We start from the raw sequence: 26787 nt of genomic DNA on the forward strand, positions 1-26787 counted from the left end.
CGTACTCAGAGCATGTGCTCACTAGCTGGCAAGTGTCTTCACTGACATTGTCAACCTCTCCCTGACCCAGTCTGTAATACCTACACTACCGGGTTAAAAGTTTTAGAACACCTACTCTTTATTTTTACTATTTTCTACATTGTAGAATAATAGTGAAGACATCAAAACTATGAAATAACACACATGGAATCATGTAGTAACCAATGGTATTTATATAAATAGTGAATATAACTGGTCCCAAAATCGAACCCTGTGGTACACCTTTATGTACGTCAAGAAATTCAGACTTAACCCTATCAATCACGATGGCCACAGTTCTGTCACTAAGATAATCATGAAACCATGAACAGGCATCAGAGCTCAGGCCTATCTAGGACAACTTATTCAATAAAATAGCATGATCAACAGTATCAAAAGCTTTTGGCAGGTCCACAAACAAACCAGCACAATTCGTTGTAGTGTCTAAAGCATCAATCATGCAGGTAAGATGTTCTGATTTGCTATATTCACTGAACAAAAATATAAATGCAACATGTTTTATGAGCTGAAATAAAAGATCCCAGAAATTTTCCATACACACAAAAAGCTTATTTTTCTCAAATGTTGTGCACAAATTTGTTTATATCCCTGTCAGTGAGCATTTATTATTTGCCAAGATAATGCATCCAATAAAAGGTCTCTCTAAAATGTGCAGTTTTGTCACATAACACAATGCCACAGATGTCTTAAGTTTTGAGGAAACGTGCAATTGGCATGCTGACTACAGGAATGTCCAGCAGAGCTGTTGCCAGAGAATTGAATGTTCATTTCTCTACCATAAGCTGCCTCCTATGTCGTTTTAGAGAATTTGGTAGTATGTCCAACCGGCTTCACAAACGCAGACCACGTGTAACCACGCCAGCCCAGGACCTCCACATCTGGCTTCTTAACCTGCGGGATCGTCTGAGACCAGCCACCCGGACAGCTGATGAAACTGTGGGTTTGCACAACCGAATAATTTCTGCACAAACTGTCAGAAACCGTCTCAGGGAAGCTCATCTGCGTGCTCGTCATCCTCACCAGGGTCTTCACCGGGCTGCAGTTCAGCGTCGTAACCGACTTCAGTGGACAAATGATCACCTTCGATGGCCACTGGCAAGCTTGAGAAGTGTGCTCTTCATGGATGGTTTCAACTATACCGGGCAGATGGCATTATGGCATTGTGTGGGCAAAGGTTTGCTAATGTCAACGTTGTGAACAGAGTGGCCCATGGTGTCGGTGGGGTTATTGTATGGGCAGGCATAAGCTATGGACAATGAACAAAATTGCATTTTATTGATGGCAATTTGAATGCACAGAGATACCGTGATGAGATCCTGAGGCCCATTATGGTGCTATTCATCCAACATAATGCACGGCCCCATGTCGCAGGGTTCTGTACACATTTCCTGCAAGATGAAAATGTCCCAGTTCTTTGATGGCCTGCATACTCACCAGACATGTCACCCATTGAGCATGTTTGGGATGCTCTGGATCTATGTGTACGACAGCATGTTCCAGTTCTCGACAGTGTCTGCGACGGCAGTGCTGACTCCAACTACTCTGACTCCAGCAGCGACTTGGTCGTCGAGTTCGGCTCCTTTCCCTCTCTCTGGATCTGAAGGGGCACTGCCAGCTGTGGGAGGTCTGGACCTATTGCCGGGAGCAGCTGGTGTATGCTATCATGCTTCTCGTGGGCCTGTGAAAGGCTCAACGAATTGTGTGAGACGTAGGAATGGGTCAGTTCAATGGTAAGAAATGTGTCAGTCCCTGGAGCAAAAACGTTGTGCTATCCAGGAGCACAGGACATCAATAAGCTGCTCCCAAACATTTTAAACCAGCATCAGGAAATTGAGTCTGTAGGATTCAATGACATTATGAAGGGCAGCTCAGAACAGCTGAAGATGGATTTTAAAGAACTGATTGGGTCACTACTTGACAACCACCAACGCCCCATAATATCTGGCCCTCTGCCCTCCCTAAATCGTGGCATTGAACGGTTCAGCAGACTTTTAGCTCTCCATAACTGGCTACGAGACTATTGCAGCTCTGTGGGTGTAATATTTATTTAAAATGTTGGCAGCAGCTAATGGGGATCCATAATAAATACAAAGACAAATATCCAGCAACTTCGCACAGCCATTGAGGAGGAGTGGGACAACATTCCACAGGCCACAATCAACAGCCTGATCAACATTATGTGAAGGAGATGTGTTGCGCTGCATGAGGCAAATGGTGGTCACACCAGATACTGATTTTGTTTTCTGATCCAAGCCCCTACCTTTTTTTAAAGGTATCTGTGACCAACAGATGCATATCTGTATTCCCAGTCATGTGAAATCCATAGATTAGGACCTAATGAATTTACTTCAATTGACTGATTTCCTTATATGAACTGAAACTCAGTAAAATCTTTGAAATTGTTGCATGTTTATTTTATAATTTTGTTCAGTGTAGTATCACAAAGAGCAGATTTCGAGGTCTCCAAAACGTTTATCTTTGCCAAATAACTCTCAAAATTGAAGAGATTAGCTCTATTTCAAAATATCACAACCACTGTTCCTTTGCGCTCCACACGTGAGCAGCAGCAGATCACCTACAGTAACATAAACTAATGAAAATACTATTGTGTTCTTTGAAAGCAATTTTTTTTCGTATTCTAATGTTACCCAAGTCTTTCATAAACACAACCAAAGGATAATTTTTCCGATAGCAGATATTAAATATTTATTTAACTTTTTAGAATGTTGCAGTCAAAATGGCTTCCAATTGGCGTAGTAACGGGGGAAGCGAGGCCCGGCAGTTTAAGTGTTAAAGCCTACATTTTGAATTCAGAAAATCCATAGCCCAATAAGTTAAGTAGACATGCAGGAAATTAGTCTTTCTTAACGCATGTTCATTTTGTGTGTATGTTTGTGCATAAACATCCACATTGCTAAGGGCAATTATCAAAAGCCAAATATCAGACACTATGCAGGGCACCGGGCAGGTTCTGTGCATTTGGAGGGAGGACATTTAGCATTCTTACTCTTGTGGTATAGACCTAGTTATTTTTCCTCCCATCTGTCTCTGGTTATGAGTAAACAAAACAGTGGGGATAATTACCTTCTGTGCCATTCGGCTACCAGCAATAAGTCTCAGGGCTTGATCACTCGCAAGGCAGTCATTTTCTGATGGCGCACACACACACACACTCTGCTATGGAAAGATGTGGGAAAGCGTTGATTTCCCCATTGGCGATACATTTCCAGCTCCATCTCGGGTGGGAGAAGCTCTTGCTCATTATGTGCGTCTGCTGCAATGCAAGGGGTGAGGACATTTCCAACAGCTCTGTTGTGCTTGTTGCTGTCGCTATGCCAATGGTCCAATGGGGGCCAGAGGAGGATTTTCAGATCTGCTGAAGTTAATTTGGATTGAGTGTTAGATATGAGTAATTACAGAGAGGACTGCAGGTTGGCTGGCTGACTGACTTGCTAGGGTCTCTCCGAGCTATGGGGAAATACAGGTAACTGCCAAAATAAAGGAAACATCAACATAAAGTGTCTTAAGGGCGTTGGGCCAGAACAGCTTCAATGCATCTTGGCATAGATTCTACAAGTGTCTGGAACTCTATTGGAGAGATGCAACAGCATTCTTCCATGAGAAATTCCATAATTTGGTGTTTTGTTGATGGTGGTGGAAAACTCTGTCTCAGGCGCCGCTCCATAATCTCCCATAAGTGTTCAATTGGGTTGAGATCTGGTGACTGAGACACACACACACACACACCATTTAAACCCCATGTGCTCCTTTGAGATCCCTCTTTCAACGTCACTGAGATCTCTTCTTCTAGCCATGGTAGCCAAAATAATGGGCAACTGGGCATTTTTATAAATGACCCTTTTGTTGATGAGATGTTAATTGCTTAATTAACTCAGGATCACATGTGTGGAAGCACTTGCTTTCAATATACTTTGTATCCCTCATTTACTCAAGTTTCTTTTATTTTGTGACCAACCTTAGCAATCCTCCTCTCTCTTAGTTTGATCTCAGCATCGAAAGCATGGCAGGGAAGAGGGTCTTTATGTCAGTAATGGTCTTGCAACCTTTGCTGAAAGATTTCTCTTTGTGGAACGGTTTGACCCTGCAGTATAGAGTGGATTATGTGAGTCTATTGGCAGCATGCAAATGAAAGTGGTTGAAACTACTTTGAATGTTGGAGGACCTGGAAAAACCCTAACCCTTAGAAATGTACATTGCAATGAAGTAGCCATAGTCTGACTACTTGGCACAGTTTGGTAATGTTGACCACCTTTGAAGATTCCTTACTGAAGACTAAATGTATTATAGTGCCATTATAACCATTCATGACTCCTGCCTGTTGTTTCAAATAAGATGCTTCTATAATTGTTTTGTGATAGTGTTTGGTAGAACAATATTCATGTTTTTTATATGTAATTTACTTCTGTAGCTAATCCCTTATTCCACATTGAGACAAAAACATTTTCTGACAGGTGAAGTTATTGTAAATGTTAGTCTCACACAAAGGATTTAGCTGTTGATATATTTTTTCACACTCCTTGAACACTTGAAGGCAGACTTTTATCTTCATTAGTGTTTTTAGTTATTTACACATCTGTACAACCACATGAAGGCTAACTTCCATCATATTTTGAGCCTGTAATTAAATTATTCAAAAGCTGTCAAAGGACATTTCTCAGTATCATCATTCTGAATAAGTTCTAAGAAATCACGAAACACGAATATTAGATGTGCATGGAATGAGTTAAACCCTTTAGTACTTTATACACATCCATATAGTTTACTTCTAATTTGACAGTAAAGAAAGATTGTCCACCAACACTTTCCTCATAGTACAAGTATAGTATGCGCTTGAGCGAATAGTTTAAAGGGTGTAGGCCATGCAAATAAACATCTGTTCCCTGGTCAAAAGCATTAATTTGTTAGGTTGTACAATCACCTGTACAAGATAAGACCATAGCACTTCTCAGCCAGAGCAAACCCACTGGGCACAGACGTCAGTTCAACGTCTAGTTTTGATTTACATTTGGTTGAGTTGTCAACTAATGTGAATTCAGCGTGAAATCAACAAAACATTTCACCATGTCATTGGATTTAGTTAAAAGTTAGGTAAAGAAATGACAAATGCCTTTAGGTTTATGACTTTTTACAAATCCTATTAGTTTTCCACGTTGATTTAACGTCATCACAGATTATTTTTGGTGGAAACATTTGATTAAACCAGTTTTAAACCAGTGGGAACAACTCTTGTTGCTGCAGGTCAGAAACAGTTGCCAGGGTTTGTTTGAAGAAGGGCGGTTACCAGTCGGAGAGCATTTTATTTTTATTTGAAGAGGCACACATTCATGGGTCACATGGGGCAGTAGGCTGACTGCACATACTGCTCAGATCATACTTGGAGGTTTTCCCTCCAATTCCAGACGGCTCAGCAGTGTGTTATCAGAGGCAGCTTCATTTAATTAAAGCAATATAACACACTGGAACATCTTAAATGCCTCACCCTTTGTGAATAATGCTTTGTTATTAGCTTCCCTCTGTCTAAAAATTGGCTATGCAGGGCATCTGATAACAGACTCCCACAGTTCCATACTAGACTTGCTCGAGGGATTGAGGGATCGTTAGTTTACATTGGTCAAGAACAATATAAGATAGGAGTTTCCCTGTGTTTTTGTGTCTTTCTCATGCCTAAGTAAACATAGCTTGTTGGTGGTGGATAAGAAGGAAGCGGTTCAGGCAAGCCTAGGTCCTTGGAGGGACTTGAGCCTGGTAAGATTGTGATGAAAAGGCCCTAGCGTAGGATTGCTTTTTCCGTCTCATTGCTAAAGGCAGGAGAGCATTGCCCTATCAATCCCACTGTGGAGAATGTTTGCCTTAAGCCGTCTCTGACTTTGCTGAAGGAAAGGCCCCCCCCCTGCATCCCCCTCTGCCATCTCCCCCTCCTTTCCTTCCTTCCGGGTGATTAGCTGTTGTCATGGTGTCCCTTACATGCCGCAGTAGAAGGCTATAAAGCTGTGCTACTGTTTTGTTTACCCAAACTGTCTGCTTCTAAAGCAAACAGCGTGCAAACAGCGTTCTCTAGACACAATACAGGCTAGTGTGTGTACACAGGGAGGCTCACACCTGGACTGTCAATAATAATTTTGGGGGTGCTTATACACTGAGTGTACAAAACATTAAATCTGCTCTTTCCATGACATAGACTGACCAGGTGAATCCAGGTGAAGCTATGATCCCTTATTGATGTCACTTGTTAAATCCACTTCAATCGGTGTAAATGAAGGGGAGGAGACAGGTTAAAGAAGGATGTTTAAGCCATGAGACATTTGAGACATGGATTGTGTATGTGTATATGTGCCATTCAGAGGGTGATGGCCAAGACAAAATATTTAAGTGCCTTTGAACGGGGTATGGTAGTAGGTGCCAGGCGCACCAGTTTGAGTGTGCCAAGAACTGCAACACTGCTGGGTTTGTCACGCTCAACAGTTTCCCGTGTGTATCAAGAATGGTCCACCACCCAAAGGACATCCAGCCAACTTGACACAACTGTGGGAAGCATTGGAGTCAACATGGGCCAGCATCCCTGTGGCTGTTCTGAGGGCAAAACACCTTCCTCAATATTAGGAAGGTGTTCCTAATGTTTTGTACACACACGTGGGTAATGGAAATGTGTTTCTTCCATATCCCAACTCCCCCTGAGACACCCAGGGTCACCATTACACAGCGCCACTGGAGCAAATAGGGTTAAGTGCATTGCTCCAGGGCACAGTGACAGATTTTTCAATTATCATCTCCGGTATTCAAACCAGCGATCTTTTGGTTACTGGCCCAACGCTTTAACCTCGAGGCTACCTGCCGCCCCTTTAATAGGGAATCCCCGGGTCTTGGATGAGACTGGGCTGTTCAAACCAGACCAGCATTCCCGGTTCACTACCTTCATCAAGTGCACCTAAAGTATTTGAAAGAAAACAACATAATAATAATAATAATAATAATAATAATATGCCATTTAGCAGACATTTGACCCAGGTCTGTAAAAATGTCAAGGTCTTCCATTTTGTGAAATAAATATAGTATTTTATTTTGTGTAAATGGAATTAGGAGAAAAACAATTGGTCAAGTTCCATTTGAGTCCCTCTCACATACACTCACTTTCAAAGGTTAGCGTCTTCTCAAATTCCAAGCAATAAAGTTTGATGTATATCTTTGACCCAAACAATGAACTTATTGAAGGGACCTTGAGTCAGACACTCAAACCACTTCCTCAAATGACTCTTGTGCTTTTTAGCAGTTATATTTAGAATACTCTTAACTCTATAAGCTCTGTGCTGAATTGTCTTGTACCTCGTGTCTTATATTAAGTGACCAAAATCACATGCGGCTATTTTTCAACAGCACCGTAATACACTTACGCATGGGATATTGAGGGTGTAAATAGAATGGGAACATGAGGCTACTTAGGCAAGTGCAAATGCCACTTTGTCTGTGTGCTGTTCATTTGTGTTGGTTGCCAATAGCTCACTGCTTTGGTATGACCAGAATTTGAACTCTGCCTCGCTCTGCTTCTTTGGCATAAAAGCTCAAAGACAGTAAGGGACCTATGGAAGTGGTTGGAGCGTGAAGATCCCTCCAGTCCTGCTCCCTCTGACCTGTCCCGTTCATCTCCTCTCCTAAAGCTGTCCTTCTCGCTGCCTGGCTGGGCCTCATTGTCACCATGGCAACCTCTACCATAGGTTCCGCTCTGTTTTCCTGGAAATAAATGGTTAGTGAAGGCAGTGTGACTCAGCTGCCTCGTCGGGGTGTTGGACCCTAGCTTACCACTGTCATATATTACTCACAGAGAAGCACTTTGAAAAGGAAAACATATGATCCACTGTTTGGTCAGGAAGTTCGTCACCGAAAGTGCAGCACTCCATCAAATACCCATATCCTTAGAATTCTTTAAAAAAAATTGTAAACCTCTTTATGTTACTCAGTTGCAGGACCCCTGCTTGCATTGTTCACCTTCCCAAACCTTTTCCAAGTGGCTTTGTTTTGCATGACCTTGTCCAGTTACCCCACAGAGATCTAAACCTATGAGATCCCCATAGAGCTCTAAAGAGTCTATTTATACTGAATTTAAAGGTGCTAGGATTTACACACATAATTTTTGCATTGAATTATATTGTTTCACAGATTGACTGATATTCGCCTATTGATTTCTATCGCTGGAGTGGCATCTGTTGTCAATCTGGGAGCAAAACAAAAGTTACAGGTCCACCCGCTTCAAACAGCAATAAAAACTATATTTGTTGTTATTGGAAAGATATTTCACAGGGATTTAGATGGTACAATGATTCCCTACACTATTCAGTGCATGTTTGCTCACATAAACTGAAATTGAGCAAACAGGGTAGAATGTTTGCAACCAGGAAATGAGCGATTTCCACTAGATAACACAGCCCCAAAGTCAGAACAGCTTTCCCAGTTTGACAACAGATGCCGCTCCGGCGGCGGGAGAAATCAATAGGCGAATATCACAGCCAATCACAACACTGGCGGGTAAGTAATACTGTGAAACACTATCATTCCACTATTAGCGCCAGATACACTACATGATCAAAAGTATGTGGACACCTGCTCGTCGAACATCTCGTTCCAAAATCATGGGCATTAATATAAAGTTGGTCCCCCTTTTGCTGCTATAACAGACTCCACTCTTCTGGGAAGGCTTTCCACTAGATGTTGGAACATTGCTGCGGGGACTTGCTTCCATTCAGCCACAAGAGCATTAGTGAGGTCGGGCACTGATGTTGGGCGATTAGGCCTGGCTTGCAGTCGGTGTTCCAATTCATCCCAAAGGTGTTCGATGGGGTTGAGGTCAGGGCTCTGCAGACCAGTCAAGTTCTTCCACACCAATCTCTACAAACCATTTTTGCACACGGGGGCATTGTCATGCTGAAAAAGGAAAGGGCTTTCCCCAAACTGTTGCCACAAAGTTGGATGCACAGAATCGTCTAGAATGTAATTGTATGCTGTAGCGTTAAGATTTCCTTTAACTGGAACTAAGGGGCCTAGCCCGAACCATGAAAAACAGCCCCAGACCATTATTCCTCCTCCTCCAAACTTTACAATTGGCATTATGCAAAACCCAGATTCTTCCGTCAGGCTGCCAGCTGACGAAGCACGATTCATCACTCCAGAGTCCAATGGCGGTGAGCTCTACACCACCCCAGCCAACGCTTGGCATTGCACATAGTGATCTTAGCCCCCTACGAACAGTTATTGTGCTGACGTTGCTTCCGGAGAAAGTTTTGAACTCGGTAGTGAGTGTTGCATCCGAGGACAGATTATGTTTTACGCGCTTCAGCACTTGGCGGTCCCATTCTGTGAGTTTGTGTGGCTTACCACTTCACGGCTGAGCCGTTGTTGCTCCTAGATGTTTCCACTTCTCAATAACAGCACTTAGAGTTGACCGGGGCAGCTCTAGCATGACAGAAATGTTATTAACTAACTTGTTGGAATGGTGGCGTCCTATGATGGTGCCACGTTGAAAGTCACTGAGCTCTTCAGTAAGGCAATTCTATTGCCAATGTTTGTCTATGGAGATTACATGGCTGTGTGCTCGGTTTTATACAGCTGTCAGCAACGGGTGTGGCTGAAATAGCAGAATCAGCTAATTTGAAAGGGTGTCCACATACCTTTGTGTATATATAGTGTATATTATGGACATTTTCTGAAATTACAATGCAATTTTCTCTGGAAAATACTATGTGTAGCACTTTCAACATATTCTTTCATTTTTTGTTTTTCAGTTTGTAGCACAGTAACTGTGATAGGCTTGTACGGAGCGACGATCGAAGTGCCATGCAATAATGGAGCTGCCAAGCCAGAGGATCTTATCTTCACTAAATGGAAATATGTAAGTAGTCTTTTTACTGTCCTTTGTCTCCCATTGACTGTTCCAGATACAGATGTAGGTGGAGGCATGACTACTCATCCAAACAAACGGATTTTAAATCAGCACATTTAACACACACATTCCACATGATTATCATACAAGAGAACGTGACAACAACAGTAATTCATAATTAATGAGGCGTAATTAATGAGGCGGTCTAGACAGCACAGGTAGGCCTAGAGACGGAACAGGTTTTTGGTGGTTGAAGCCCTGTTCCACCCCTTTGTATTGCAGTATTGTGGTCCTCTGTAGCTCAGCTGGTAGAGCACGGCGCTTGTAACGCCAAGGTAGTGGGTTCGATCCCCGGGACCACCCATACACAAAAATGTATGCACGCATAACTGTAAGTCGCTTTGGATAAAAGCGTCTGCTAAATGGCATATCATTATCATTATCATATCAGTCCCCCCCCCCCCCCCCAAAAAAAAAATATATATTTAAAAATACAAAAAAGTTACGTCTCATGATATGTTGTAATTCAATCCAAGACAATAACATACATATTGTTTTAAAAAATGTAGTCCAAAGTCAGTTTTATACACCTATTTCTATTAAGAAGTGGCTATCCCAAACCCTAACTCCTAAAATTCATGCTTGAAAATAAAGCAATTCATTATTTTTGTAATTTCTTAACACTATTATTTCAATAGAACATCTTGAGTTCTTCTATTATTACATTGAATGATAATGATCTAATTATTAGTTTTATTTTTAAACATTGAGTATTGAGATGCATAGCTAACAGGGGGGCTCCAACCTCTCCAACATCGACTTGGCCAAAACATAATGTCTATAATGTGCTATTCTGTACAGGACTGTACTCACCTGTTCTGTATTATACTCAAGTTTACTCTACTTGAGTTTCTTACAATTGAAGAAAGGGCCATTGGACTCTTGATCTAGTGGTCTTGGTCTTGAGACCACTCAAGACCACATCAATTTGGTCTTTAACTTGTCATGGTCTCAACTCACTGAGTCTGGGTCTGGATTCTGGGACCAATGCCCTAGTATAAATCTTGGTCTTGGCTACTGGATATTACCTTAGGGCTCAATTCAATCTGTAAAGCTGAAGAGTTACAGATTCCGTTATAGAAATGTGAAGGTAATTTCCGATTGAGCCGACATATGCAGTGTTTACCGTGAATGCAGTCTGCCTTTAAATTTCATTCAGCTGCAAAGCTGAACTTCCGCGATGTGGATTAAATAGAGCCCTTAGTCTTTTTTTTTTACCAACCATAGGCAACCCAATTTGAAGAAGATTATGCTCTCTGAGCGCATTGTCTGAGCAGTTCCAGCCCATAGGAATCCCCACCCAGTTTACTTTTAAATGGTGGAAGCCCTCAATGTCAGTCTGTACTAAAAGTAATTATATCCATCTAAAGTCCTCCATTTATCTCTGATTGAAACTTGACATAAGAAAAGCCTGTTATGTTGACAAAATAAAGTTGGGTAAAGTGAGAATTTAAACATCTAATAACATAATTTAATTAGATGCATAAGTAATTCAATCTATCAACAAGTTTCATATTCCTACAATCAACATTGAACATTTTACAGAGAACAATAGAGATTATATTTCTCTTAATTAAAGTCGAAGGTTTTTGAAAATCATTAAAACAATTATGTTTAGACTATGTTGTTAATTTGGTATGCAAAGATGTTTTTATTTATTAATCTGTAATGGAAGTTTTAATCAAATGATCGCTACGCACTGGGCACAGACGTCAGTTCAACGTCTAGTTTTGATTTACATTTGATTGAGTTGTCAATTACTGTGAATTCAACGTGAAATCAACAAAGAATGTCACCATGTCATTGGATTTAGGTTAAAAGTTAGTTAGATGAAAAAAAAGTCAAAATGCTATTACGTTGATGACTTTTTGCAAATCCAATGAGTTTTCCACTTTGATTCAACGTCATCACATAGATTTAGATTCAACCAGTTTTTGCCCAGTTGGTACTGTGCATGGTTCTGTCTTTATTGCTACTTTTTCACTATGTTTCGGAAGTGACAAATTTAGTGGGTTGGTAAGGAATTCAAGTAAATATTTCAAATATGCAATACAAACTAAGTGTGTGAGTAGTATATATGTCTACCGGACATAGTGTATGTTGGAAGGCATTTGTGCTGAAAGTTTGGGGAAAATACGTTTTTTTTAAATCAAACCCCCAATTTTCTTTATTTTATCACGAAGTATTTATGAAATACTTGAAATACTAAGAAAATGTATATATGAGTGCATTATAAGAAAAAATTATTTGCATTTTACCATGAATGTAATATCTGAATTCCCACCAAAATGCCAGAATGTGCCAGTAAAATGTTTTATGTGCTATAATAATAATTCAGTCAATATCTGATTTGATTTTCACTTGACAATTGAGGATCTTCTTTTATAAACATATACAGTACCAGTGAAAAGTTTGGACACACCTACTCATTCAAGGGTTTTTATTGTATTTTTACTATTTTCTACATTGTAGAATAATAGTGAAGACATCAAAACTATGAAATAACACGTATGTAATCATGTAGTTACCAGAAAAGTGTTAAACTAATCAAAATATATTTTATATTTGAGATTCTTCAAAGTAGCCACTCTTTGCCTTGATGACAACTTTGCACACTCTTGGCATTATCTCAACCAGCTTCATGAGGAATGCTTTTCCAAAAGTCTTGAAGGAGTTCCCACATACAGTGGTTTGCGAAAGTATTCACCCCCCTTGGTATTTTTCCTATTTTGCTGCCTTACAACCTGGAATTAAAATGGATTTTTGGGGGGTTTGTATCATTTGATTTACACAACATGCCTACCACTTTGAAGATGCAAAATTACAGCTGCAAGTCTCTTGGGGTATGTCTGGATTTTTGCCCATTCTTCAAGGCAAAACTGCTCCAGCTCCTTCAAGTCTGATGGGTTCCACTGGTGTACAGCAATCTTTAAGTCATACCACATATTCTCAATTGGATTGAGGTCTGGGCTTTGACTAGGCCATTCCAAGACATTTAAATGTTTCCCCTTAAACCACTAAAGTGTTGCTTTACCAGTATGCTTAGGGTCATTGTCCTGCTGGAAGGTGAACCTCCGTCCCAGTCTCAAATCTCTGGAAGACTGAAACAGGTTTCCCTCAAGAATTTCCCTGTATTTAGCGGCATTCATCATTCTTTCAATTCTGACCAGTTTCCCAGTCCCTGCTGATGTAAAACATCCCCACAGCATGATGCTGCCACCACCATGGTGTTCTCGGGGTGATGAGAGGTGTTGGGTTTGTGCCAGACATAGTGTTTTCCTTGATGGCCAACAAGCTCAATTTTAGTCTCATCTGACCAGAGTACATTCTTCCATATGTTTGGGGAGTCTCCCACATGCCTTTTGGTGAAAACCAAACGTGTTTGCTTATTTTTTTCTTTAAGCAATGGCTTTTTTCTGGTCACTCTTCCGTAAAGCCCAGCTCTGTGGAGTGTACGGCTTAAATTGGTCCTGTGGACAGATACTCCAATCTCCGCTGTGGAGCTTTGCAGCTCCTTCAGGGTTATCTTTGGTCTCTGTTTTGCCTCTCTGATTAATTCCCTCCTTGCCTGGTCCGTGAGTTTTGGTGGGCGGCCCTCTCTTGGAAGGTTTGTTGTGGTGCCATAGTCATTCAATTTTTTAATAATGGATTTAATGGTGCTCTGTGGGATGTTCAAAGTTTCTGAGAATTTTTTAAAACCCTGATCTTTACTTCTCCACAACTTTGCCCCTGCCCTGTTTCGAGAGCTCCTTGGTCTTCATGGTGCCGCTTGCTTGGTTGTGCCCCTTGCTTAGTGGTGTTGCAGACTCTGGGGCCTTTCAGAACAGGTGTGTGTATATATACTGAGATCATGTGGCACTTAGATTGCACACAGGTGGACTTTATTTAACTCATTATGTGACTTCTGAAGGTAATTGGTTGCACCATATCTTATTTAGGGGCTTCATAACAAAGGGGTTGAATACATATGCATGCACCACTTTTCCGTTATTCATTTTAAATATTTTTTTGAAACAAGTAATTTTTTTTATTTCACTTCACCAATTTTGACTATGTCCATTACATGAAATCCAAATAAAAATCAATTTAAATTACAGGTTGTAATGCAACAAAATAGAAAAAAGGCCAAGGGGAATGAATACTTTTGCAAGGCACTGTATGCTGAGCACTTGTTGGCTGCTTTTCCTTCACTCTGCGGTCCAACTCATCCCAAACCATCTCAATTGGGTTGAGGTCGGGTGATTGTGGAGGCCAGGTGATCGGATATAGCACTCCATCACTCTCCTTCTTGGTCAAATAGCCCTTACACAGCCTGGAGGTGTGTTGGGTCATTGTCCTGTTGAAAAACAAATGATAGTCTGACGAAGCGCAAACTAGATGGGATGGCGTATCGTTGCAGAATGCTGTGGTAGCCATGCTGGTTAAGTTTGCCTTGAATTCTAAATAAATCACTGACAGTGTCACCAGCAAAGCACCCCCACACCATCACTCCACACCATCACTCCCCCCACACATGCAGAGATCATCCGTGACCTACTATGCGTTTCACAAAGACACGGCAGTTGGAACCAACAATCTCAAATTTGGACTCATCAGACCAAAGGACAGATTTCCAACAGTGTAATGTCCATTGCTCGTGTTTCTTGACCCAAGCAAGTCTCTTCTTATTATTAGTGTCCTTTAGTAGTGGTTTATTTGCAGCAATTCGACCATGAAGGCCTGATTCACGCAGTCTCCTCTGAAAAGTTGATGTTGATGTGTCTGTTACTAGAACTCTGTGAAACATTTATTTGGGCTGCCATCTGAAGTGCAGTTAACTCTAATGATCTCATCCTCTGCAGCAGAGGTAACTCTGGGTCTTCTTTTCCTGTGGTCGGTCCTCATGAGATCCAGTTTCATCAACTGATGGTTTTTGCGACTGCACTTGAATAAACTTTCAAAGTTCTTGAAATGTTCTGTATTGACTGACCTTCATGTCTTAAAGTAATGATGGACTGTCGTTTCTCTTTGCTTATTTGAGCTGTTCTTGCCATAATATGGACTTGGTCTTTTACCAAATAGGGCTATCTTCTGTATACCACCCCTACCTTGTCACAACACAGCTGATTGGCTGAAGCGCATTAAGAAGGAAAGAAATTCCACAAATTAACTTTTAAGAAGGCACACCTGTTAATTGAAATGCATTCCAGGTGACCACCTCATGAAGCTGGTTGAGAGAATGCCAAGAGTGTGCAAAGCTGTCATCAAGGCAAATGGTGGCTATTTAAAGAATCTCAAATATAAAATATATTTTCCATATGTGTTATTTCATAGCTTTGAGGTCTTCACTATTATTCTACAATGTAGAAAATAGTTTTAAAAAATCAAGAAAAACCCTTGAATGAGTAAGTGTGTCCAATCTTTTGACTGGTACTGTACATAAAATACATTAACACAATTACTGTGAAGGCTACTCCTTCTCAAGGTCAACAGACCCCTTTCTGATTATGTTGTGGAAGTGCCAGCTCTGCCCCTTCAAAAGCTGTTCCATCTTATTTTATTAATGCACTGACTCGTGTACAAGTCTGTACAAATCTGGCTCAAGATTAAAGTGTCTGATGAATTACTGAAGTCTGACCGTGAAACTTAACGTGACTGTCCCCTGTGGCTTTGCTCAAATCAGGAGATGGACGACCACACTTCCGGAGACCTCCTGGTCAAGCAGGCGCACAAGGAGGAGGCCCAGATCAAGGCCATGGATGGCTACAAGGACCGAGTGAGCATCGCGGCCAACTCCAGCCTCATGATCCAGGGGGGTTCCCTGGTGGACCAGAGGACCTTCACCTGCATGGTTGTGTACGGCTCCAACCTGGACGAGCACCCCGTCGACGTCTTGGTCCACAGTAAGTAGTAGCTACATCTGGGTTATGTTCATTCTGTACAGAACTTAAGAAAATGGAATGGTAGCAACAAGATCTATCTCAAAGCTTCCCCTTGTTGTCAGAGTGCTCGTGGCGAGCTTGAGAAGCCTTTGAAAAGATCAAAATGAAAAATAGTGGGTGGATTGAAATCAACATTTAATCTCAGACCTAAAGTGGAAGCTGTGATGACACTTAATGTAAAAACATGCCTTCCTAGGCACTGGATGACAAAGTCTAGAAAAGTTACAAACTTTTGGATGGAGACACACAGGGAAAAGGTTTCACTTCACTGCTATAACAAACTTGTTCTCCCCTGGGTGGTCACTTCCGCCCCTGGGATAACCTATAGCTCATCAGCGTTGGGATGGGAAGAAGACCTTCAGCAGAAATTGAACAAACATTTCAATTGTCAGGTACTGGGCAGAAAAAGCAAATTCATGATCCTGATCGAAACATTGTCTTATGTGTGGGTCTCATTGAATCACAGAGGAGCATAACAGAGTTGCGGACATGACCTCTTTCAAAGTAACCTTCAGGCCTGGTTTCATGGGGTATGTCAGACACCACCCTGGAGGCAGGATGAATGTACAGATGGATTTATTGCCAATAGCACTAATTCTATGCAACTTGTTGTCATGCCGCCATATTGTCAACCAACCATAAGTCTACGTCATCCTCTCATTAGACTATGTAGTAGTATTACTGGTTAAATTTGAGCATTTTGAGTATAGCATTTACATTATTCATGGGGTTTGTTGTTTGTCTTTGCAGAGAAGCCGTTGCTACCACAGATAAAAGACAAAGCCAAAGAGCTGGAGAACGGCAAACTGACATCGGTGAGTAGAACACATTTAACACAGAACATAGTGGACTTCTGCCTCAACTCACCAACTATAAATACTGAACAAAAATATAAACGCAACATGTAAAGTGTTGGTCTCATGTTTCATGAGCTGAAATAAAAGATCCCCGAAATGTTCCATACGCACAAAAAGCTTATTTCCCTAAAATGTTGTGCACAAATTTGCTTACATCCCTGTTAGTGAGCATTTCTCCTTTGCCAAGATAATCCATCCATTTCAAGAAGCTGATTAAACAGTATGATCATTACACAGGTGCACCTTGTGCTGGGGACAATAAAAGGGCTCTCTAAAAGGTGCAGTTTTGTTACACAACACAATGCCACAGATGTCTCAAGTTTTGAGGGAGCGTGCAATTGGCATGCTGACTGCAGGAATGTCCACCAGAGCTGTTACCAGATAATTGAATGTTTATTTCTCTATTATAAGCTGCCTCCTACGTCATTTTATTGAATTTGGCAGTACGTCCAACCGGCTTCACAAGCGCAGACCACGTGTAACCACACCAGCCCAGCGACCTCCACATCCAGCTTCTTCACCTGCGGGATAGTCTGAGACGAGCCACCTGGACAGCTGATGAAACCGTGGGTTTGCACAACCGAATAATTTCTGCACAAACTGTCAGAAACCTTCTCAAGGAAGCTCATCTGCATGCTTGTCGTCCTCACCAGGGTCTTGATCTGACTGCAGTTCAGCGTCCTAACCGACTTCAGTAGGCAAATCCTCACCTTCAATGGCCACTGGCACGCTGGAGAAGTGTGTTCTTGACGGATTAATCCCGGTTTCAACTGTACCGGGCAGATGGCAGACAGCGTGTATGGTGTCGTGTGGGCGAGTGGTTTGCTGATGTCAACGTTGTGAACAGAGTGCCCCATTGTGGGGTTATGGTATGGGCAGGCATAAGCTACGGACAACAAACACAATTGCATTTTATCAATGGCAATTTGAATGAAATGAGCTACCGTGACGAGATCCTGAGGCCCATCAAATCAAGCTTTATTTATATAGCACATTTCAGACATGGAATGCAACACAGTGTGCTTCACAGGAAAAAAACAATGAAAATAAAAATGTTATATTTACTACACAACAAACATAAGAGGATAAAAAAAACAAAAGAATATGAACTAAAGGCTGCCTCGATGCTTCTTGATCCTAGGCTTTGGGATAGTTAAAATGCCAGTGCCAGAGTACATGAGGGACCTACTGGGTACATAACTTAAAAGCATGTCTGACATGTATTAGATATGTATTGGGGTGCACAATCGTGAATTGATTTTAAAAAAAACAATAGAAGAATCTTAAAATGTGTTCTAAAACTCAGAGGAAGCCAGTGCAGAGACCTTAAAATCGGTGTAATGTGTGCTCTCCATCTGGTCTTGGTCAGTACCCTTGCTGCAGTATTCTGTATGTTTTGCAGTTGACCAATGGCTTTCTTGAGTAGACCAGACAGGAGCGCATTACAGTAGTCAAGCCTGCTTGTAATAAAAGCATGGATGAGTTTCACTGTAACAAAATCGAACCTTGTGGAACACCACATGTGAAATGTATTTTCTTTGAGTTATGTTCACCAAGGGTGACAAAAAACTCTTGACCGGTTAAATAGGTCCTAAACCAATGTAGAACTGGACCGGAGAGGCCAACCTACCTCTCTAGTCTGTCCAGAAGGACATCATGGTCAACAGTGTCGAATGCAGCACTTAAATCCAAGAGTACAAGGACAGAGAGCTGTTTGGCATCTGTGTTGGCGCTAAGATCATTTACCAGGTTAACTAAGGCTGTCTCTGTGCTGTGGTGGGCCCGAAATCCAAATTGGGAGTTTTTCCAAAATATTTTAATTGACCGATTTTCTTGTATGAACTGTAACTCAGTAAAGTCATTGAAACTGTTGCAAGTTGCGTTTATTTTTGTTCAGTGTAGATGGAAACTGTTGGAGTCAGTCCACCAGAATGCAATGTACATTTAATATGGATCTAGAGTCACCTTTTTTATGACTATTCTCGCCTAACAATTGAAACATTATTGAAGAGCTTGAGGAAGTTTTGGTCTCTGTGTGTGAGAGAGAGGGAGAGCGAGAAGGACGTCTGCAATGATACCTCGTGAAAGGAATGAGGTGAGGCATGCGTGGTTCATACACCAATCTAATTACAGAAGTTAGAGTAAACATATGACCTCTGGCAAATTCTTGGAATGTGGAAGCTTTGAATGATGTGGAAATAGGTACTGTACTTCGCAACAACTGTATAAAAGAGGTTGTCCTTTTGTCTGAGAAACTTGGGTGCCAGAAGAATGGAATGAAATTCTAGTGCCTAGTTAGTATGACTGATAATAATATGGACTCTGTTTTGAGAGAACGCCCACTGAGGTATGTCATGTTCAAAGGGCTCTCTCTCACGGTCTCTGTCTCACTCTCTCTCTCTCTCTCACGCTCTCTCTCTTTCACTCTCTTTCACACTATCTCTCTCTCTCTCTCGCTCTCGCTCTCGCTCTCGCTCTCGCTCTCGCTCTCGCTCTCTCTCTCACGCTCTCTCTCACGCTCTCTCTCTTTCACTCTCTTTCACACTATCTTTCTCTCTCTCTCTCTCTCTCTCACTCTCACTCTCACTCACTCACTCACTCACTCACTCACTCACTCGCGCACACACACACACATGCACACACATACGGAATGCAGCGCCTTCTCAGACAGCTTACTTTGAGAGCAGTCCCTTCAAAGCCAAAACATTCCAGTTTCAGACTTGATATACAGTGTCACCAAGTGTGTGTCATCAAAAGATGACTGCCAAGTGAGGGATCACAGCCTCGACTTATTGCTGTCTAAAAATGGTATCCGCGTGGCACAGAAGATCGAGATCCCCACTGCCCTGTATAATGTCTGTTTTTTGTTATGGTCGGGTTTGTGTGAGTGTGGGTTTCTTTAGGACAGACAGTCACATTAATGACGCTGTGACCAGCAGCTCTGCCAGGTACAGCTAGCTCCTGTCTAACCGTGAAGGATCTAAAAAGTTCCACCGTGAGAGAAAAGTGAACCACTTAAGGGCACCCATGGGAAGACTAGCCCCTGTACCGGGCAGCACTGTAGGAGTGTGGCATGATGTATTGTAGCGGGATTCTTTTGGAGGGCCTTGTCCATTATCTGATGCAGGCGGCCCGCCCAGTGGGCCCCCCGCTTCCATCCTTTTGCCTCGCTCCTCTGGCGGAGGGTTCGCTTTCTCATGCCACCCCACACGCCCGAACCCATGCACCATCCGACATACCTACACTGCCGGTGGCTCACACAGCCTGCAAATACTCCTCAACCCACTTTGAGCTCTCTATCCCCCTGCCATGATATGTCCTTAGAGCAGTCTGACATTCCACTTTCTTACAAATTGAAATGTAATAGTAGGGGTGTTGATCAAAAAGGTAATCACAGCCTTACGTTGTGATAATAAAGAAAAGGATTGTTATTATAGACATATAGTGTGCTCCAGAAGTATTGGGACAGTGACAATTTGTTTTTGTTTTGGCTGTACTCCGGCATTTTGGATTTGAAATTATGCAATGACTATGAGGTTCAAGTGCAGACTGTCAGCTTTAATTTGAAGTTTTTGTCATCCATATCTGGTGAACCGTTTAGAAATTACAGCACCTTTTACACATAGTCCCCCCATTTTAGGGGACCACTTATATGTGTAGTAAAAAGTTAATATATCATAAGTACAAAATGCCAATCACCCCTGTTATTGTAATCGTGAGAGGTTAGCATGTCTTGGGGGTATGATATTTGTGCGTCTGTAACTTTCTCACTCATCATTATTCACGATTCATTCAGGATTATCCGTAATCATGGTAGCATCCACATTAATGTGGAAGTGTTTAGAAACATATTCTTATTTACAATTAAAGTGACTCCAAAATGGCACAATACATTATTTACTATTCAATTCTATTGGGCACAAATAATCTGAAACACAACCTAAACAAACAGCGAAGGCATCCAACAAATGTTTAGAGTCACAAGCTTGATGCGTGCTATCAATATGGGATCAAATACTTCACTTTTTACTATACATGTAAGTGAATTTGTTCCAATACTCTAAAAGAGCTGTAATTTATAAATGGTTCACCTGATATGGATGAAAGTACCCTCAAATTAAAGCTGACAGTCTGCACTTTAACCTCATAGTCATTATACTCACTGTATAAATGCATAAAGTCATAATCCACATTCCTACCGTGGTAGATTACCAGGAAATGGTCCAAAGTCATCTCAATGGGCAGATACACAGGTTCTACTCAAGTATGTGCAGATTATAGACTCTTCATATTGCCTGGAGAAGTGTTGAGCAGTCTCAGGAACTACATCAACATGATATAACAACCATATAACGTGGAAAGAATCTGGGTGTCTGAAACTATGACTCATCTTTTATCAGTGCGGTAGAAACTGTGTTATATGAAATGACACATGGAACAAGTATTTAAAGGACACTAAATGCGGTTCCTTTGTTCTCTCTGTTTCTCTAGTCATGACCCTGAATACTGTTTACTCTGACACGTATACAGTAACCACTGGGCTCCAGGAAAAGAGATTCAGCAATGAACTCTCAGTGCACCCATAAATAAACTGTACACTTTCACTTTAGTCTCTTCGGGCTGGTTACACGGACACAAATTTAGCCTTGTCCTCGATTAAAAAACGGAGAATCTACAATAAAACAGCTTAATCTGTGTCCAGGGGACCAGTTCTTAATGTAGCTGCTTTTGGTTTGATTTGTTATGTTGTTTTTTGTGTCTTTCAGCTAGGCGTGTGTATGGCCGCAGATGCAAACCCCGCCGCCGAAATCGTGTGGTCCAAAAATGGCAAGCTGCTGGTGGCTGATGGAAAGAGTATGTCATCACATCTTGTCCCACCAACAGCCGCACAAACAGTTACACAACAGTCAGACAACAATCTTTGAATCGTTGTTTTCATTTCAACAACTTCCTACTTGTGACACCTTTTGCAAGATTTATGTGAAAAAATCCACTTTGAATCTTTGTTTTCATATCTGTATTCCCAGTCATGTGAAATCCTTAGATTAGGACCTAATGAATTTATTTCAGTTGACTGATTTCCTTATATGAATTGTAACTCAGTAAAATCTTTGAAATTGGCCACTGGCTACTTTTGTAATACAGTAAATAGACTAAAGTTAAGGCTGTTTTACAAACTAATGTAACAGTATTTATTCAACTTTAAAATTAGTAACACATCCCTGGCCACATTTGGAGGTTACTGTAACAATAAATGTCTTATGTAATCATATGTTCAAGATAGCATGCAAATGTCGCAGGTCTGTGGAGATCTTCACAATTGCTATAATAATCTGTGCAGAATCTCAAATGGAATTACCCAATTGCACATGTACTTAAATAATCTAAATTGGTTGTGCTAGTAAATTAAGCACAGTGATGACACATTACGTTTTTGTATAAATAAACAAAATATCTAACATTGTAGAGGCGTCACTACAGACCCGGGTTCGATCCCGGGCTGTATCACAACCGGCTGTGATTGGGGAGTCCCATAGGGTGGCGCACAAATGGCCCAGTGTCATCCGGGTTAGGGGAGGGTTTGGCCGGTGTAGGCCTTCATTGTAAATAAGAATTTGTTCTTAACTGACTTGCCTAGTTAAATAAAGGTTACATAAAATAAATAAACAAAAAATCTGACATTGATTTTCCATTGGAATTTGGTTATGCTTTTAGATGGTTGAAAGCATAGTGATAACACTTCAGAAATTCAACACACTTTTAACTGTATTTTTGAGTGGGTGAAAATAGGTTGTAGTCTCATTGATCAACGTATCAACCAAATATTACCCAATTCTCCTTGTTGAAATGAGGTGGAAAAAGTCAAGGGGTCTGAATACTTTTCCGAAGGCACTGTACATAAAAAATAATAGGATAAAATATTCATCACATTTACTGACAGAGTCATAAATCTCAGTCTAGATTCAGGCTATCCCATCTTGTTACACTTCACCTTCAGACTGTCATTTGATTAATCTGTCAACTCTTCTGACCGTGGCAATTCTTACTACCAGTGACTCATCCTCTTATTTGTTTGCTCTGTTTGTTTGCACTCACAGCCATCATCATTACGCCCAGTGTGAAGGTGGATCCGTCGACGGGCCTGTCCACTACCACGTCTGGTCTGCAGTACACAGCGGTGAAAAGCGACATGGAAGCCAAATTCACCTGCACCGCCAAACACAGCCTGGAAACACAGATGTCCGCTCCCGAGATCTTCACCATTCACTGTGAGTGGACCGCACCGCCCCCTGGAGGTCTTTGACCTGCAGTACATGTACATAAATCTGTCACAGAATGATTGATAATCATGTATTAATATAGTCTGTCTTAGTTAGGATATTCAGCCCATGCTTTAATCAAACCTACAGCCCTGGGACGTGTCCAGTAGGCACAAAATTGAAGAAAATTGAGTATAATGGGAAAAGACCCATACGGGAGAAAAAATATAAAGTACCAGTCAAAAGTTTGGACACACCTACTCATTCAAGGGTTTTTCTTTATTTTTACTATTTTTTTTACAGAATAATAGTAAAGACATCAGAACTATGACATAACACATATGGAATCCTGTAGTAACCAAACAATTGTTAAACAAATCAAAATAAATATATTTTATATTTGAGATTCTTCAAAATAGCCACCCTTTGCCTTGATGTCAGCTTTGACCACTCTTGGCATTCTCTCAACCAGCTTCATGAGGTAGTCACCTGGAATGCATTTCAATTAACAGGTGTGCCTTCTTAAAAGTTAATTTGTGGAATTTATTTCCTTCTTAATGCGTTTGAGCCAATCAGTTGTGTTGTGACAAGGTAGGGGGGGGGTATACAGAAGAAAGCCCTATTTGGTAAAAGACCAAGTCCATATCATGGCAAGAACAGCTCAAATAAGCAAAGAGAAACGACAGTCCATCATTACTTTAAGACATGAAGGTCCGTCAATACGGAACATTTCAAGAACTTTGAAAGTTTCTTCAAGTGCAGTCGCAAAAACCATCAAGCGCTATGATGAAACTGGCTCTCATGAGGACCGCCACAGGAATGGAAGACCCAGAGTTACCTCTGCTGCAGAGGATAAGTTCAGAAGAGTTACCAGCCTCAGAAATTGTAGCCCAAATAAATGCTTCACAGAGTTCAAGTAACAGACACATCTAAACATCAACTGTTCAGAGGGGACTGTGTGAATCAGGCCTTCATGGTCGAATTGCTGCAAAGAAACCACTACTAAAGGACACCAATAAGAAGAAGAGACCTGCTTGGGTCAAGAAACACAAGCAATGGACATTCGACTGGTGGAAATGTGTCCTTTGGTCTGGAGTCCAAATTGGAGATTTTTGGTCCCATGAGATGTCTTCATGAGATGCGGTGTGGGTGAACGGATGATCTATGTATGTGTAGTTCCCACCGTAAAGCATGGAGGAGGAGGTGTTATGGTGTGGGGGTGCTTTGCTGGTGACACTGTCTGTGATGTATTTAGAATTCAAGGCACACTTACCCAGCATGGCTACCACAGCATTCTGCAGCGATATGCCATCCCATCTGGTTTGGGCTTAGTGGGACTATCATTTGTTTTTCAACAGGACAATGACCCAACACACCTCCAGGCTGTGTAAGGGCTATTTGACCAAGAAGGAGAGTGATGTAGTGCTGCATCAGAAGACCTGGCCTCCACAATCCCCCAACCTCAACCCAATTGAGATGGTTTGGGATGAGTTGGATGGCAGAGTGAAGGAAAAGCAGCCAACAAGTGCTCAGCATATGTGGGGACTCCTTCAAGACTGTTGGAAAAGCATTCCAGGTGAAGCTAGTTGAGAGAATGCCAAGAGTGTGCAAAGCTGTCATTAAGGCAAATGGTGGCTATTTGAAGAATCTCAAATATAAAATATATTTGGATTTGTTTAACACTTTTTTTGGTTACTACATTATTGCATACGTGTTAATTCATAGTGTTGATGTCTTCACTATTATTCTACAATGTAGAAAATAGTAAAAATAAAGAAAACTCTTGAATGAGTAGGTGTGTCCAAACTTTTGACTGGTAGTGTACAGTGGGGAAAAAAAGTATTTAGTCAGCCACCAATTGTGCAAGTTCTCCCACTTAAAAAGATGAGAGAGGCCTGTAATTTTCATCATAGGTACACGTCAACTATGACAGACAAATTAAGGGAAAAAAATCCAGAAAATCACATTGTAGGATTTTTAATGAATTTATTTGCAAATTATGGTGGAAAATAAGTATTTGGTCACCGACAAACAAGCAAGATTTCTGGCTCTCACAGACCTGTAACTTCTTCTTTAAGAGGCTCCTCTGTCCTCCACTCGTTACCTGTATTAATGGCACCTGTTTGAACTTGTTATCAGTATAAAAGACACCTGTCCACAACCTCAAACAGTCACACTCCAAACTCCACTATGGCCAAGACCAAAGAGCTGTCAAAGGACACCAGAAACAAAATTGTAGACCTGCACCAGGCTGGGAAGACTGAATCTGCAATAGGTAAGCAGCTTGGTTTGAAGAAATCAACTGTGGGAGCAATTATTAGGAAATGGAAGACATACAAGACCACTGATAATCTCCCACGATCTGGGGCTCCACGCAAGATCTCACCCCGTGGGGTCAAAATGATCACAAGAACGGTGAGCAAAAATCCCGAACCACACAGGGGGACCTAGTGAATGACCTGCAGAGAGCTGGGACCAAAGTAACAAAGCCTACCATTAGTAACACACTACGCCGCCAGGGACTAAAATCCTGCAGTGCCAGACGTGTCCCCCTGCTTAAGCCAGTACATGTCCAGGCCCGTCTGAAGTTTGCTCGAGTGCATTTGGATGATCCAGAAGAGGATTGGGAGAATGTCATATGAAACCAAAATATAACTTTTTGGTAAAAACTCAACTCGTCGTGTTTGGAGGACAAAGAATGCTGAGTTGCATCCAAAGAACACCATACCTACTGTGAAGCATTGGGGTGGAAACATCATGCTTTGGGGCTGTTTTTCTGCAAATGGACCAGGACGACTGATCCGTGTAAAGGAAAGAATGAATGGGACCATGTATCGTGAGATTTTGAGTGAAAACCTCCTTCCATCAGCAAGGGCATTGAAGATGAAACGTGGCTGGGTCTTTCAGCATGACAATGATCCCAAACACACCGCCCGGGCAACGTAGGAGTGGCTTCGTAAGAAGCATTTCAAGGTCCTGGAGTGGCCTAGCCAGTCTCCAGATCTCAACCCCATAGAAAATCTTTGGAGGGAGTTGAAAGTCCGTGTTGCCCAGCGACAGCCCCAAAACATCACTGCTCTAGAGGAGATCTGCATGGAGGAATGGGCCAAAATACCAGCAACAGTGTGTGAAAACCTTGTGAAGACTTACAGAAAACGTTTGACCTGTGTCATTGCCAACAAAGGGTATATAACAAAGTATTGAGAAACTTTTGTTATTGACCAAATACTTATTTTCCACCATAATTTGCAAATAAATTCATAAAAAATCCTACAATGTGATTTTCTGAATTATTTTTTCTCATTTTGTCTGTCATAGTTGACGTGTACCTATGATGAAAATTACAGGCCTCTCTCATCTTTTTAAGTGGGGGAACTTGCACAATTGGTGGCTGACTAAATACTTATTTTCCCCACTGTATATATTTTTAGAGAAACGTTTTTAGGTTACATGTGAAATATTTAAAATTGGCCAAATAATGTATGTTTTTTAAAAACAATTTAATACATGAATGAATGTATTTAAAATGTATATTACAGTATATGTTAAATGCATCCGAAAATGTATTTAATTTATTTCAAAGATTAATTCTGAAATGCGTTAAAGAATATATTTTCACATGTATTTATAAGACATATTTGTTTATTTTAATGTATGGCCATTATAAAAAAATTGGCCAAATCATACTGTAAGAAATTGACACTTTCTTAACAATGAAACTTTAGTACAATATCTCATGCACTTATGTCAGTCTCATTAAC

At 41.2% G+C, this 26787-nt stretch overlaps 1 protein-coding gene across 2 annotated transcripts in view; it reads left to right on the forward strand.

The window, feature by feature from the left end:
• Positions 1 to 26787, forward strand: part of alcama (activated leukocyte cell adhesion molecule a) — a 76238-nt gene that overhangs the window by 34466 nt on the left and 14985 nt on the right. For both annotated transcript variants that reach the window (XM_084178227.1, XM_084178228.1), the window contains exons 2-6: positions 9831 to 9937; positions 15651 to 15870; positions 16660 to 16724; positions 21533 to 21620; positions 22865 to 23035. In XM_084178227.1, coding sequence (XP_084034353.1) covers positions 9831 to 9937; positions 15651 to 15870; positions 16660 to 16724; positions 21533 to 21620; positions 22865 to 23035 — 651 coding nt within the window. The remainder of the gene's footprint in view (positions 1 to 9830; positions 9938 to 15650; positions 15871 to 16659; positions 16725 to 21532; positions 21621 to 22864; positions 23036 to 26787) is intronic.

Source organism: Coregonus lavaretus (genome assembly GCF_964263955.1).
Source record: "Coregonus lavaretus genome assembly, chromosome: 15".
Lineage (NCBI taxonomy): Eukaryota > Metazoa > Chordata > Actinopteri > Salmoniformes > Salmonidae > Coregonus > Coregonus lavaretus.